The following is a 13,261-nucleotide window of genomic DNA, read 5'->3' as shown; positions in this document are numbered from 1 at the left end:
ATTTATTTGGATTAACTCTACTGTACAGAGTAAACGGGTATCATGCAATTAATTTGCTAAGTAAAATGGTTGTTTACAAAAAGCACCTCTTGATTATATTTAAGAGCACCTGGCACCAAATACATACTATGTAACTCAACAGCATTTTATTAAATGTATTTCATAGAAGAAAATCTGTTAAGAGGGAATGCATCTCACGGCTAATGGGCAGTGCCTGTCAAATTATGCAGGCGTCAGATGTTAATTTCCTGTCTTTGAAAGGTATTTCTTTCAACCTATTAGCTTGCAGAGTGACACCATGACAGGCCTGGGCAACAGTGTCTCCATCAGCCAGCACCTCACGTCACAAGAATCAATTACAATATAGGACAACATCCCTGCCAGTGCACAAACTGCATTCATTTGTATTTTTTGCACAGCTAAAGTTCTAACGGGCAAAACACACTATTCTATCTCACAAATAACGTTCCATTTGTCTTTAAATCAATACATAACCATTTGTCACCACAGTCAATATATATATAAAAAATATATATCACACAAATCAATGTCATTTTCAGGATTGGAATTCCGCAGCTCCAGTACATAGGATCAGGCTGTCTCTCTCTGGACCTGTAGAGAACACGCAAGTGTTTACTTCTCGGAAAACATAAACATGACATTACAGAATTGGTCATTAGATTTTTATGCAAATATCGCCACTGTCGGGGAGAGTCCTCAGTAGTATGACAACCTTTCAGGAATTCAAAAAATGCCAGTTTGCTTGAGTTCTCAGACACTGCTTTGTTATATTTTACAGTTCTCTGCTTTAATGCAGTTCCAAGCACCTCATTCGGGTGTTAAAATGGCGTGTCAATCTTAAATTAGCTTAGCAATTAGCATTACTTCTCCATCTTGCCTCATAATCCCATGGCAGGAACAGTACTTGTCAGTCTGATTTAATAGTGGCTCAGAATTGGTTTGGCTGCACTTACGGGCCTGCTGAAGTGCATTGCTAGCTCGCAAAGCAGATTAGTTTATATTGATGTTTGCAAATCAGTCTTCCCCTCGGATGATTTTTATATTTTCAACATTTGGTAGGAATCAGATGCCAGCTGAGCAGAATGGATGAAATCTCTTACCTTCATGATGAGCCTTGACTTTCTTTCGGCTTTTCAGGCATTGCCCCGTTTTCCTCTACGCCGGCCTGGGTCATTAGGTCAGCAATGTTCTTCTCCAGGTCATCAATCCGTGTGCTCATTTCATCAAGTAAAGAAGCAGTTAAGGTAGACTGCATCAATTGCTGTTCGGAGTGGGTAAATTACCGGCTTCATCAAACTCTGCATTCGTCTACAAATTAGATGAATATTTGTGGCTGCAAACGATCAGTATGATCATTTGCATCATTCATTCTGTTGTTCAAAATAGACAGTAGCTTCACAGTCAAACCATTAAACACATTAGTCAATGAAAATTTGAAATGGCTGGATATTCCTTCCAATGATCTGGTCCGACATGGTCTGGAACTTGTCTTGCATCTGTTGCAGCAAGGTTTGCACCTGGAAAACAATCAATCATTTAAAATGTGGTTTCCAATGTACAGGTCCCGCACCAAAATGGCCATGCTGCGGGTCTGCTGCCAGTTCCTACTCATCGTGATACAACACAATACAATACAATACATCCTGATTTATGTAGCGCTTTCACAACAGCTGCAGATGGTGAAAAAAAGCGCGGAACAACGTGAATGTTTTGGGAGGATGCGCTTTTCGCCTCTGAATCGTTTCCATGGCAATCGTCCGACAAACCCGAATTATGCCATCCACGATCAACACACTTTCAAAGGTTCAGAATTAAGACAAAATAAATTAAGGTTTACTGTACGAGGTTTACTGAATTTTTACCTCGGAGAGTAAACAAATTTAGAGCGCCCGGTGGCCTTAACGTAACGTAATGAATTCGTACGTACGTCAAACATTTTTATACAACTAGCGTAACAATTCAACGTTGAACGTAAAACCCTCGCAAACCAGCTGTTTCTCTCCAACTCAGTTAGCTTCGTTAGCCACGTCTAGCTAAACTGCTGTAGGGAACGTGAGTTTGCTCTAAAGGCTTACGACTCACCACATTTGTAAAGTCCTGCACGGATTTGGGATCTGTCTCAGCCATTATCTGCTGTGAATAAATAAAAAAACCCTAAAGGTCCCTTTATATTTACACAAAATGAGGATGCCCTTTTGGGAATTGCTAGCAATACGCACAACACACTGCTCAGTCAGCTGTTCCGCTGTCCCTCATTGACAAAGAGGGAACTCGCGCGAGAGTTCAGAACGCCACTCAAAGGAATGTGGGACTTAGTGTTTTCAAGGAGGGCCATACACGGTAGCGTGTAGTTTTGTATCGCCTTTGAAGCCTCTGGCTCAGAAAGCGCCGAGGATTCGCTGATAAGCTGTGAAGGCTGACCAGCATCCGTGCTTTGTGCGCTATCGGTATATTTGATGTACAAACTCATATTGAGACGATAATATCCGGTATTCAGAAAAGGAGCGCGAATATACGTGCGCATGTGGGCGCGTCCCTGCTGCCCTCTTCTCTTCCACGAGTTTAGATTTTCAAGTTTGAGGTGTCAAGAAGCTCCGACTTTGATTCTGACGCCACAGCCGTCCCAGTGTTTGGCTTTGGTGCAGGAAATTGGATGACGTCAGCAGGTAACGCTGAAAGTTGCTCAGCAATACGTTTCTCTCATCCAGTTAAAATTGCTATTTTTCTATTAATGGCAAACATTAATAAGTGACATACTGTTTTAGAAACTGTTCATCATAAAATCTCGAAACATTATAGCAACCTATTCTGATATCATCACGATGATTTTTGCGCATTGTTGTGAATACTTTTTCTGGACCTCCTAAACGGATACTGTACTGCACGTTTTAGGACAGACATGACCCAACCCCATGAAGTTATGCTTTGGTTATGCAACAGAGCTAGACTGTTTCTAGCGGCTCAGTAATTTCAGGTAACTATGCTGCGAAAGAGGTGACTGGACTAGGCTATAGTATATGATTATTTCTGAGTAATGAATGACTCCTGTAAACCCTTTAAAAGTATGCTTTACAGATTATGGCAGTATGTTGTCAGTGTTGTGCAATGTCTTAATCTGACATCTGTTTTTTGCAACGCCCTCTGTGTTTATGTACAAGCGTGTATGTGTGTGTTTGTGTGTATTCATTCTTTCATTCATGTACAGTCGTACTTGCACCAGGAGAACCTGTTTATTGTTCTCTAACGTTTGACCAGTGTGGGCCAGCAGCTACTTTCAAGCCATATACAGTGTGACATGTCAGATGACACCGGACCCATTTTGCATTGGACAAAGAAACCATGTTTTCAGTGTTGAGCTCTGATTGGACAGTCATATTCACCAAGTGCATGCAGTTTATAGACCATTTAGATTGTAAGTGTTTGGCTCATGTTTGCATGCTCCAGCATCTGTCTTTATTGCAAATACTGCAGTGGCAAATAAAAATAATAATAAAACGCAAAAAAACCTTCAAATTTTTTGAATTTGTTCTTTTTTTCCATTCAGGTGCTGGTTAAAAGGCATGAGAAATAATTATTTCTGTGGTTAGGGAGGATGTAATTACCAAAAGTGACTGTAATATACACAGTGAACACTTAACGTGACAGATTTTGACCGAGAGTAGGCCAGAAATGTAGGCAGCTAAGAATCTGGTAAATTGCTTTACCTTGAAGGCAAGGTGCTGTGTTTTGATTTCTGTTTGTCCGTTAGCAAAGTTATGTAAAAAAGAAAAAAAAAAGACAATGTTTCCACAGAACTATTTTGAAGGACGGCCCACATGGTGTGGAAGAACCCAATACATTTTTACTTTTTCAGTTCCATTGAGGCATTCTCGGCACAGTTGGCATTTACTCTGCAGAGCCAGCAGATAGAGCTATAGAGAAAAACGATTTCTTTGTGCTGTCAGTTGGTGCTCACTTTGTACCACTCATCACCACTAGCTTCAAGACTGGGGTGCTGCCAGGCATGCAACACATTGACTGTCATCCACATTTCAAATACACCAACAAAGTAAGCAGAGTAATTTATTGACAGAGATCCTCAGTTTATGGGAAACGTGTCATAGTCTATCAGTAACTGCCACTAGCACAGTAGTAAAATTGTAATTACTGTAAAACCGCTGGATGCATAAGTTCACTGCGTGCCGTTGATCACCTTGCAACCATGCATTTCGGGGCTGTCATAAACCAAGATCGCCGTCCTCTAATCATATTACATGATGCTCACACAAACTGCATGACTTATTTTCTTTTCAGGTTCCCTGGAGACTGCTGATCCCCTCCTAATATGAGGAATTCTCAGGTAGTTCTGCAGGAGGAGGAAACTGAAGACTTGTGGATGCTTTTGTCTTGGCTGGTGTCCTGCCTCATGGTGATTGGGGGTACACTGCCTTACGTGCCCCAGTACCAGGAGATCCAGAGAAGCAGCAACACTGAGGGCTTCTCTACCAGAGTGTGTCTGGTCTTGCTCATCGCCAACATCCTGCGAATCTTCTTCTGGTAAGGAATGTGACATCTTTGCAAGTTTAATGAAAGTATTTTACGAGTGAAGATGGAAAAAAAATCGAATAAAAACAGGATAAACTTCCATTCATCCGTTTTGCGAACCGCTTTATCCTCACAAGGGCCGTGGGAGGTGCTGGAGCCTATCCCAGCTGTCTTCGGGCAGTAGGCAGGGGACACCTTGAACCGGTTGCCAGCCAATCGCAGGGCACACAGGGACGAACAACCATCCGCGCTCTCACTCACATGTAGGGACAATTTAGAGTGTTCAATCAGCCTTCCATGCATGTTTTTTGGAATGTGGGAGGAAACCGGAGTATCCGGAGAAAACCCACGCAGGCCTGGGGAGAACATGCAAACTCCACACAGGGAGGCTGGAGCCTGGATTGAACCCAAAACCTCCGCACTGTGAGGACGACGTGCTAACTACTGAACCACTGAGCCGCCCAGGATAAACTTAAATTGACGAATTAAACTTCAAAAAAAATAAACCTAACCTGAATTTACTTTTGTAAGTTAGGTGTATGCTAATATAAAGGCAAATAAACCATGAATTAATATTAAAGTCAGTTTATTTACAGGTATATATTTCAGTTAGAGACATTAACATTCGAAACACTTTGACTTGACAGTCTTTTCAGTGTTCATGACCAAAGCTTCATAAAAATATCCCAAGCAAGTGTGGCATAAACCTAAGACAGGAGGTTCTATACTTGATGAAATGGGAGCCCACATGTAAGCGGAGCTATGGCAAAAGGTCCCGTTTGCCAGATAGCTATCCAGCCTTGACCCCAGGTGGCCACCCACTGATCCAGGCAGAAGATCAGGACTTCACAGTTCATGTTGTCAAATGGAGTCACTGATGGTGTAGTGGGACACTCACCTTACTTGTGTGCGGGGAGCGTGGGTGTGAATGGTTGTTGGTCTCTATATGTGTCCTGCGACTGAATGGCGACCAGTTCAGGATGTAGTCGGCCCTCTGGCCGAAGTCAGCTGCGATAGGCTCGAGCACTGCCCCAACACGACCCTGGACTGGATAAGCGGTGTTGAAAATGGATGGATGGTATTGTCAAATGGAACAGTAGAATTGAAAAGCAAAAGGCTAACACAGTCACAACAGTCAGTCGCTACAAAGATTTCGTTAAAAGCCTTTTAAAAGACTGACTAGTCTCTGCAAAATGCAGAAATCGGTAACTCTGCTGCTACAAATACAACTCCTTTGTTGTACTCAACAAGTTATCATTCGAAATCAGTACACAACATCGACTGATTTGCTTCCTTCCACCTGTGCAGGATAGGGAAGCAGTTTGAGCTCACTTTGCTGCTCCAGAGTGTGGTGATGATCCTCACCATGTTGGCAATGCTCCATCTCTGCTGCTCCGTCCAAAACACCAACTGTATGAGCACCAAGCGGCACCGACTTTCAGGTAACCAGCATGACACCTGAATATTTCAGGTACGGTGATGGGAAATAGTGTTGCATGCAACACAACTCCCGCTTCTTGCCAAAAGAGGGGGCTATTGGAAAAGCTTGGAATGTCAAAGCTCTGTCTCAAAAGCCCTCCTCCTTCTCACCGCTTTCCTCACATTTTCATTCTTCTTGTTTTCTTATTCATCAGTTATTGTTGTTTGTTTCAATCTATATGTATGATACAGTGTAGTCTTTTGGTCAATACAAATTGAGAGTGGAATATGCTTTCAGTACAACTGCAAAGGGAAGCTTTTGTTATTGTTGATATACACAGTTGGCCATACATTTCCATAGATTGTCCATCCATCCATGGATTTTCTAATCCGTTTATCCTCACACGGGTCGCGGGCGTGCTGGAGCCCATCCCAGCTGTCTTCGGGCTGTAGGCAGGGGACACACTGAACTGGTTGCCAGCCAATCGCAGGGCACACAGAGACATACAAACATTGGCATACGCACCCCTAGGGACAATTTAGAGTGTTCCATTAACCTGCCATGCATGTTTTTGGAATGTGGGAGGAAACCGGAGTACCTGGAAAAAACCCACACAGGCAGGGGGAGAACATGCAAACTCCACACAGAAAGGCCGGAGCAGGGATCGAACCCACAACCTCTGCACTGTAAGGCCGACGCACTAACCAGTCGACCACTGCGCCGCCCTCCATAGAATGTGGTTGGGACAAATTTCAGTTATCTTGTAAGATAGTGGATGTGTTTTGACAGTATTTTGAGTGAAAACATGGAACTCTAGTTCTCATCATATGAGGGACCGTTTCAAAAAAAACTTTACTTACTAGCTGTAAACGAGGTTACATACGTCCTCACCTACCTTGGATTTATTTTGTGTGTGTGTTGGTGTGTGTGTGCGCGTGCGCATGCATGCACGTGCACACACGTAATTGGTTGAAATGATTGCTTTTTGTGAGGAGGCTAGCAAAAACTCAGTCTTGTTACACTTTTTTTATTCGGGAAGTTGTTGACGCTGAACTGATTTAACAGACTGTTGAACTTTCTGATTCAAAGAATATTTGATGAGGGAAACTGCTTTCCAGAATATTTCCTTTTGTTATGTTGTTACTTAGGGCGGCCCGGTAGTCCAGTGGTTAGCACGTCGGCTTCACAGTGCAGAGGTACCGGGTTCGATTCCAGCTCCGGCCTCCCTGTGTGGAGTTTGCATGTTCTCCCCGGGCCTGCGTGGGTTTTCTCCGGGTGCTCCGGTTTCCTCCCACATTCCAAAAACATGCATGTCAGGCTGATTGGACGCTCTAAATTGTCCCTAGGTGTGAGTGTGGGCGTGGATGGTTGTTCGTCTCTGTGTGCCCTGCGATTGGCTGGCAACTGATTCAGGGTGTCCCCCGCCTACTGCCCGGAGATGGCTGGGATAGGCTCCAGCACCCCCCGCGACCCTAGTGAGGATCAAGCGGTTCGGAAAATGGATGGATGGATGGATGGATGTTGTTACTTGGACTCAGGAGGTACAGTTTGGCTTTATTCTTCCATGAAATGGTTTGACAGCTGGTTTATAGCTGTTGTCAGCAAAGTTGGGCAAAATGGGAAAGTCCATCCAGTGCACTCTTACACCGTCCAATATTCTACGCTGATGCGCTGACAATACAACAGCAAGGTGAATACTTCAGTTAAACATCAAGAAAGCCCACAAATTGAGAAAGTGTTTCCTCTATTGACGAATTGCTACTCTACTCCATGCCTGCCTTGTAAAAGTGCCTCATGAGGTCCAGTTTCAGTGAATGTCGCTACCCAGGGGGGCTGGTGGGCTCTGAACGAGAATAGATCAGAGCAGCCTTGAAATGAAAGTGTCAAATGAGCGGTCATCTCTCCACTGGCAAACCTGTCCAACGAACAAGAATCAGCGTCACGTGAAGTAACTTCCTCTTTAAGATTTGTGTCAACAAGGTTTCCAAACATGCAACTCTTTCATACTCACCTGGCTTAGCTTCCCTTTCTAATCTTCTTGAGAAACATTGTTTGCTACAATTTGGACAGTTTCTCCTCCTAAGATGTTCTCATCACTATCATCATCATCTTCCCTCTCATTTCTACAGAAATCACTGCTTTCTCGTCTCTTGACACTTGCCACTCTAAACACATACTACGGACTGTAGTTGTCAGTCACACTCCATAAAACACAAAATCACTTGTATGTTAGTCAGTGCTTCCTGGGCAAATAACGGATGCACTGATTTCTCCTAAACATCCATGCCTCATGTTTTTCAAGTCAATGTCAGTTTTGATGGACTGAGCCAGGTCAAGCATTGTGCAAAACATTCCCAGTCAGCTTTCAGTTCACTAGATTTGTGATGCATTGTCCTCCTCTGTTGGCTGAAGTCGGTATTGCCAATCTGGCAAAGATAATTTACTTTGGAAATTTGTGATGCATTTGATATTGTTTGAACATAATTTAATAATATTGAGAGTGAGCAAGACCTTATTCCGGTTCACTTTAGCTGAGAGGGCTGGTCGCTAACCAATCTCAGGACACGTAGAGGCAAACGAGCATTCATGGTGATATTCACACCTATAGACACTTTAGAATCCTTAATAAACCTAACATGAATTACTTTTGGAACATGGGAGGAAGCCCGTAATGTTATGCTCGAAGAAAATCTATGTGAGGACCAGTAATGAGGATAAATGAGAATAACGTAAGCAAGGGCACACAGGAAGGCCTGAGAACTTCAGATATGTGCGGTAGATGCGCTAACCATGAGTCCGCTTTCCTGCTGCAAATAAGTTTAGAGAAAAAAAAATACAAACACATGATTAAAAATATCACTCACCAATTGCTACATTAGCTTCAAAGAGCCCGGTCGTGTGCCATATTCCAGCAAGCATTATGACAGAGTCTGTCCATAATGAATAAAGTTTTGTCAGCACGCAGTTGATGCCCGTGCATTATTGGTTTTATTAATGTGGCAAATAAGCCTCACTTCCTTTCATGTCAGCTCCATTCCTTGGTCCCACTACTGCTCATATGACTCGAGCACTGGTATCATCACAATAACCCATTTCGGCCTGTCTTTCAGTCGTAATTGTAAACGAGTGTGGAAACATATCAATGCATTTTGGAACAATTAATGGAAGTGAAAGAAAAAAAGGTGTTTGACATGAACTTATTAATCACCACACACCCAGCCCACTCCCCCAAAAATATATAGAATATAAAAAAAACATGTCACGGCCCTCAGATGAGAATTATCTTCAACTAACTAGACGAGCAAGCTATTTGGATCCCCATATTGCAAGCTTGGGGGACATGTAATATACATCGCTTGATAAGGGGATGGTGTAAAGTTGAATGAGCATTACTGTTGCTCTTCTGTTTCTTTCCAGTGCATTGCAGTGAATTATTCAGGGGTATTAGAATAGGGGTAGTAGAAAGAACTACTTACTCCGGCTTGTTATACTCTTGTATGAAACTCATGTTTACATCTGACATTGACCTTTTCGAGCCTTTCCTCTCACCTGTCCCATTTGGTTTGAAATGCAGTGCACTGTAGAAATGGAAACAAACTTCGTTCTATAAAGAAAAATGTCAAAACTGAACAACTAGCTTGAAAATGGCTTCAATAATAAATGAATTGAAATTTATACATGATATGGATGTTTGTTGATTTGTCCAACAGGGGGCAGTATTTTCCAAAATATGCACTATACTATTTAATGATTCTCGTGATCCGATTGGCCAAATGAATTTCCATGAGCTGTGGATCATAGGGGAACTCTCCATGAATAGCTGCTCATGGACATGGCTTCAACCCTTCCGTATATGAATATAAATTACACCACATTAACTTTTGTGCTTAAACCTCTAAAACAATTATACTATTCACTGGAACGTGCCTCAACAACCCACTCTTGCGATTCTGTAAATTTACTTCACAGTGAGCAGCGTGCCTGACAGATTACTGTAACCTTTCTTTTCTATTTCATTCACTGTATTTAAATTAGAGTTTGCTGATTTGACACATTCCCCCCCCCCCCCCCATTGGGCTCATTTTTGCCCAATTTAATTTCATTTTATCTATGCAAAATAGCCTCTGTACACCCCCCCCCCCCCACACACACACACTTCTTCCACCATAGCTAATTGTGAATTTCTTTCAGATGGCTTTAATTTTGGCAATAATCCAGTTCCAATAATACTAGATTTGTAGGTGTTACAAGGTGAACTATTTGGGAAATATTGATGACTGCAGACATGTATGCCGAAGTCATTTATGCATTACGCTTGATATGATAAACTCTGTGCATTTGAGTGCAGAGCATAAGTACACTGCCACTCACACTTAGCTGCAACACCTAGCTTTTAATACAGTGGGCCAAATTGGACATAATGAACTCAAGTAAGCGCGCACACAAAATGGGCATGCTACAGCCCATCCATGCTTTTCCACACAAAAAAGTGTTCTCTATACTTTGAGTGTGTTTAATTAATTGACCTCCTTACAACTGTTTGATTAGCAAGGCAAATTAAATCAGTAGGTGAGAGGTACTGTAGTTCATTAGCAGTCCGGTTTTTGAATTGCCTGCGCAGAACCATTTGGAAATGGACATCAAATGCCGCCGAGGGAGAACCCTTGGACACAATTATATGATTTATTTTTACACTACGGTGCATTCATTTAACCCTGCTATGGTTCAGAAATTGTATTTTTGCTCAGGAGACACGTCTGTACATTACTAATCAGTTTTGTCATCAAGTGTGGGTGCAGTCTTTCTTTCTGAAGTTTTTAACTATTATGTTTTCCATAAGTGTTTAATGTTAGTGCCGTAAGAGATTGAAGGCCTTATTTTCTTTTCATTTTTGTATGGCTTTCATCGCGGGGCATTATTTCTGTACCGATATTAGAAAAACTCAGAAACTTGTGTGTTTTGGATCATTGAAAACAAAGCACTTATAGCACTTATTTTTGACAGTAAATTTCTGTGACATTTCTGCACATTTAACTGAATCATTAAATTGTGCCCTTGCAAAATACTTGAGTCACAGTGTCACCTAACCAGATACAATTTTATACTACATGCTCAATCAGTGTGAGGTTAGGTACAAGTCAACATTCTGTGGGTGAGAAACTGTTGAGAGCATTTGTCCTGGATTGTTTCATGTCATCAAATGGATCCTTACATTATTCTACCATTGCATACTGTAACCACCAAATTTGTTATATTTCCCACTCTGCTTCCATCACAGCCTGGTCATCCTGGAAGGGAGATTCCACTATCTGCTGCCCCTTCTTAAGGTTTCTTATTTTTCTGCAGATGTTTTTTTTGTTGTTGTTGTGTTTTTTATTCATTTTATTTTTTACTTGCCCTCCCATGGGTCAAGATCAGGGGATGTCGTTAATATTTGTCGCCTGTCGGAATGTGATTGTGAAACCCTTTTCGAAAATTATGGGGTACACTGTATAAATAAAATTGACTCGACTTGTCAAATATACAGGTATATATTTTAATAATAATATAGAATACATAAAGCTTGACAGTAATTGTAATTTAGTTTATGTGGTGATGCTCATGAACTGACATTCTAAAATAACACATTAAGACTTTCAGGCCGTTGGCTCCTCTATTAAGATTTTTCACCTTTTAGGACACAATTTAATGAAATACTGTATCCTTAATGGAGACTTGATTGAGCTACTTTGTCAGTCTATCCCTCAGTTTCTGCCCTGACAACCTGTTTCATTTATTTATTTATGAATTTCAGTGAGCTGTTGCTGACCCAGCTAAACTGCTGATGTCAATCTAGGCTGTCCAACACTCACAGAAAGCCTGACAAATGAACTTATTGCTCGCGAAAAGTGAGAAAACACTGTATCAGATAAAGATCACCCAGAAGGTTTTTAATTGTATCTTCCTGACTATTGAGTCATGAAGACTTGCTGCAAGAGAGGCCTGCTGATCTTTAGATGTTGTCCAGGGTTCCTTTCTGACCTCCTGGATGAGTCTTCGCTCTCACTGTGTTTAGCCGGAGTCCTAAAGGAAAGTCTTTGTAACCCTCTGTAAAACATCAATTTCAATTATGTGGGTTCTAATCGTCAGCAGTTGCAGTAAATTAGTGTTGATGTCCTTTCACCTAGTCCGGGGGTCGGCAACACGCGGCTCTCGAGCCACATGCCGCTCTTTAGTGCCCCCCGTGAGCTATTTCAAAAATGTTTGAAAATGGAAAAAGATGGGAGGGAAATATATTTTTTATGATGGTTTCTGTCAGAGGACAAACATGACACAAACATTATTCACATTTTCTGATGCTGTAAAAATGTGTCAAATAAATATTAAATGTCAACATTTTGTCAACAAATATTTGCGTCATAGCCTGCAACACACGTTTCTATGAGCAGGGTGGGATGTCAGTCAGGGGGCTACGATAGTTAGTACTCTGCAAAAGTGCGTCCCGTGCCTCGTTCATCTTAGCGGCCGTTATTGCTGTTGCTCATTACGGCATGCGTGTGTAAGTGTGTGCGTTTGCGCGCATGTGCGGTAATGGGTCGATCGCGGGAGGTTGGTTGTTCGAAAAGTAGATCTTCCGTCAAAAATGTTTCGGCACCCCTCCTCTACGGAATGACCTGCAAGGGGAAAAAACTTTTAATCATGAATGCTCGTTGTGTATTTGTAGCCAACTTAGTCATGTTGATAAGAGGCTAATATAGCTCATATAGATACATATGGAATGTGTTGCCTTCATTATAAGGCTTTTTTATTGATTGCAGCTCCAGACATAGTTGTTTTTTGTTTATTTTGGTCCAATATGGATCTTTCAACATTTTGGGTTGCCGACCCCTGACCTAGTCCAATGCCATCTACATTTTCTGTCATAGGGGGCTCGTATTGGATGAAATTGCATATTGTGTTTGTGCACAGGATATATAGCATTATCAGAAAAGTGCACTTCGGGCCCTTGTGCATGAATTCGGAGGATTTGATTTTGACTTAATCCTGTCATTCTTTGGCAGCGTAGTGCACGTTGGTCCTTGACTCTGCAATGTCAAGGAGGAGCTGTGATAGGTGCACATCTCTGTGAGCTTTAAGCCCATTATTCCCCCCATTAACCTAAACTGAAATGAGCTCAGCAGCCCCCAACTATTGCTCCTCCACTCCCTCGGCTTTGTTGCGCAGTGCTCGCTTATTAGACCCATCATAGGGAATGATGTGATAAGAATAAGACCCTAATACTCTCCGGCCTTCATGGCGTAAAACACCCTTTGTTTC

The 13,261-nt window shown here is 42.0% G+C and overlaps 2 protein-coding genes across 6 annotated transcripts in view; one reads left to right on the top strand and one right to left on the bottom strand.

Moving 5' to 3' along the window:
- Nucleotides 1-124: 124 nt before the first annotated feature.
- hsbp1b (heat shock factor binding protein 1b) lies at nt 125-2,281 on the bottom strand. Its single transcript, XM_086109063.1, has 4 exons — nt 2,104-2,281; nt 1,472-1,538; nt 1,122-1,248; nt 125-612 (listed from the first exon to the last, which is right to left on the bottom strand). Exons 1-3 carry the CDS (start codon nt 2,146-2,148, stop codon nt 1,124-1,126), a joined length of 237 nt encoding a protein of 78 aa, XP_085965189.1. The 5' UTR covers nt 2,149-2,281; the 3' UTR covers nt 125-612; nt 1,122-1,123.
- A 77-nt stretch (nt 2,282-2,358) lies between these two features.
- LOC147205982 (solute carrier family 66 member 2) overlaps nt 2,359-13,261 on the top strand; it is a 49,908-nt gene continuing 39,005 nt past the window's right edge. For all 5 annotated transcript variants that reach the window (XM_086108652.1, XM_086108651.1, XM_086108655.1 and 2 more), the window contains exons 1-3: nt 2,359-2,687; nt 4,315-4,557; nt 5,854-5,987. In XM_086108652.1, the coding sequence (XP_085964778.1) occupies nt 4,346-4,557; nt 5,854-5,987 (346 nt within the window). In that variant the 5' untranslated portion in view covers nt 2,359-2,687; nt 4,315-4,345. The remainder of the gene's footprint in view (nt 2,688-4,314; nt 4,558-5,853; nt 5,988-13,261) is intronic.

The sequence above is a fragment of the Hippocampus guttulatus genome, chromosome 4, assembly GCF_054856545.1.
Source record: "Hippocampus guttulatus isolate MCC_2025c chromosome 4, RoL_Hgut_1.0, whole genome shotgun sequence".
Taxonomy (NCBI): Eukaryota; Metazoa; Chordata; class Actinopteri; order Syngnathiformes; family Syngnathidae; genus Hippocampus; species Hippocampus guttulatus.
Note: the sequence above shows the minus strand (reverse complement) of the source record. Positions and strands in the feature narration are given on the sequence as shown.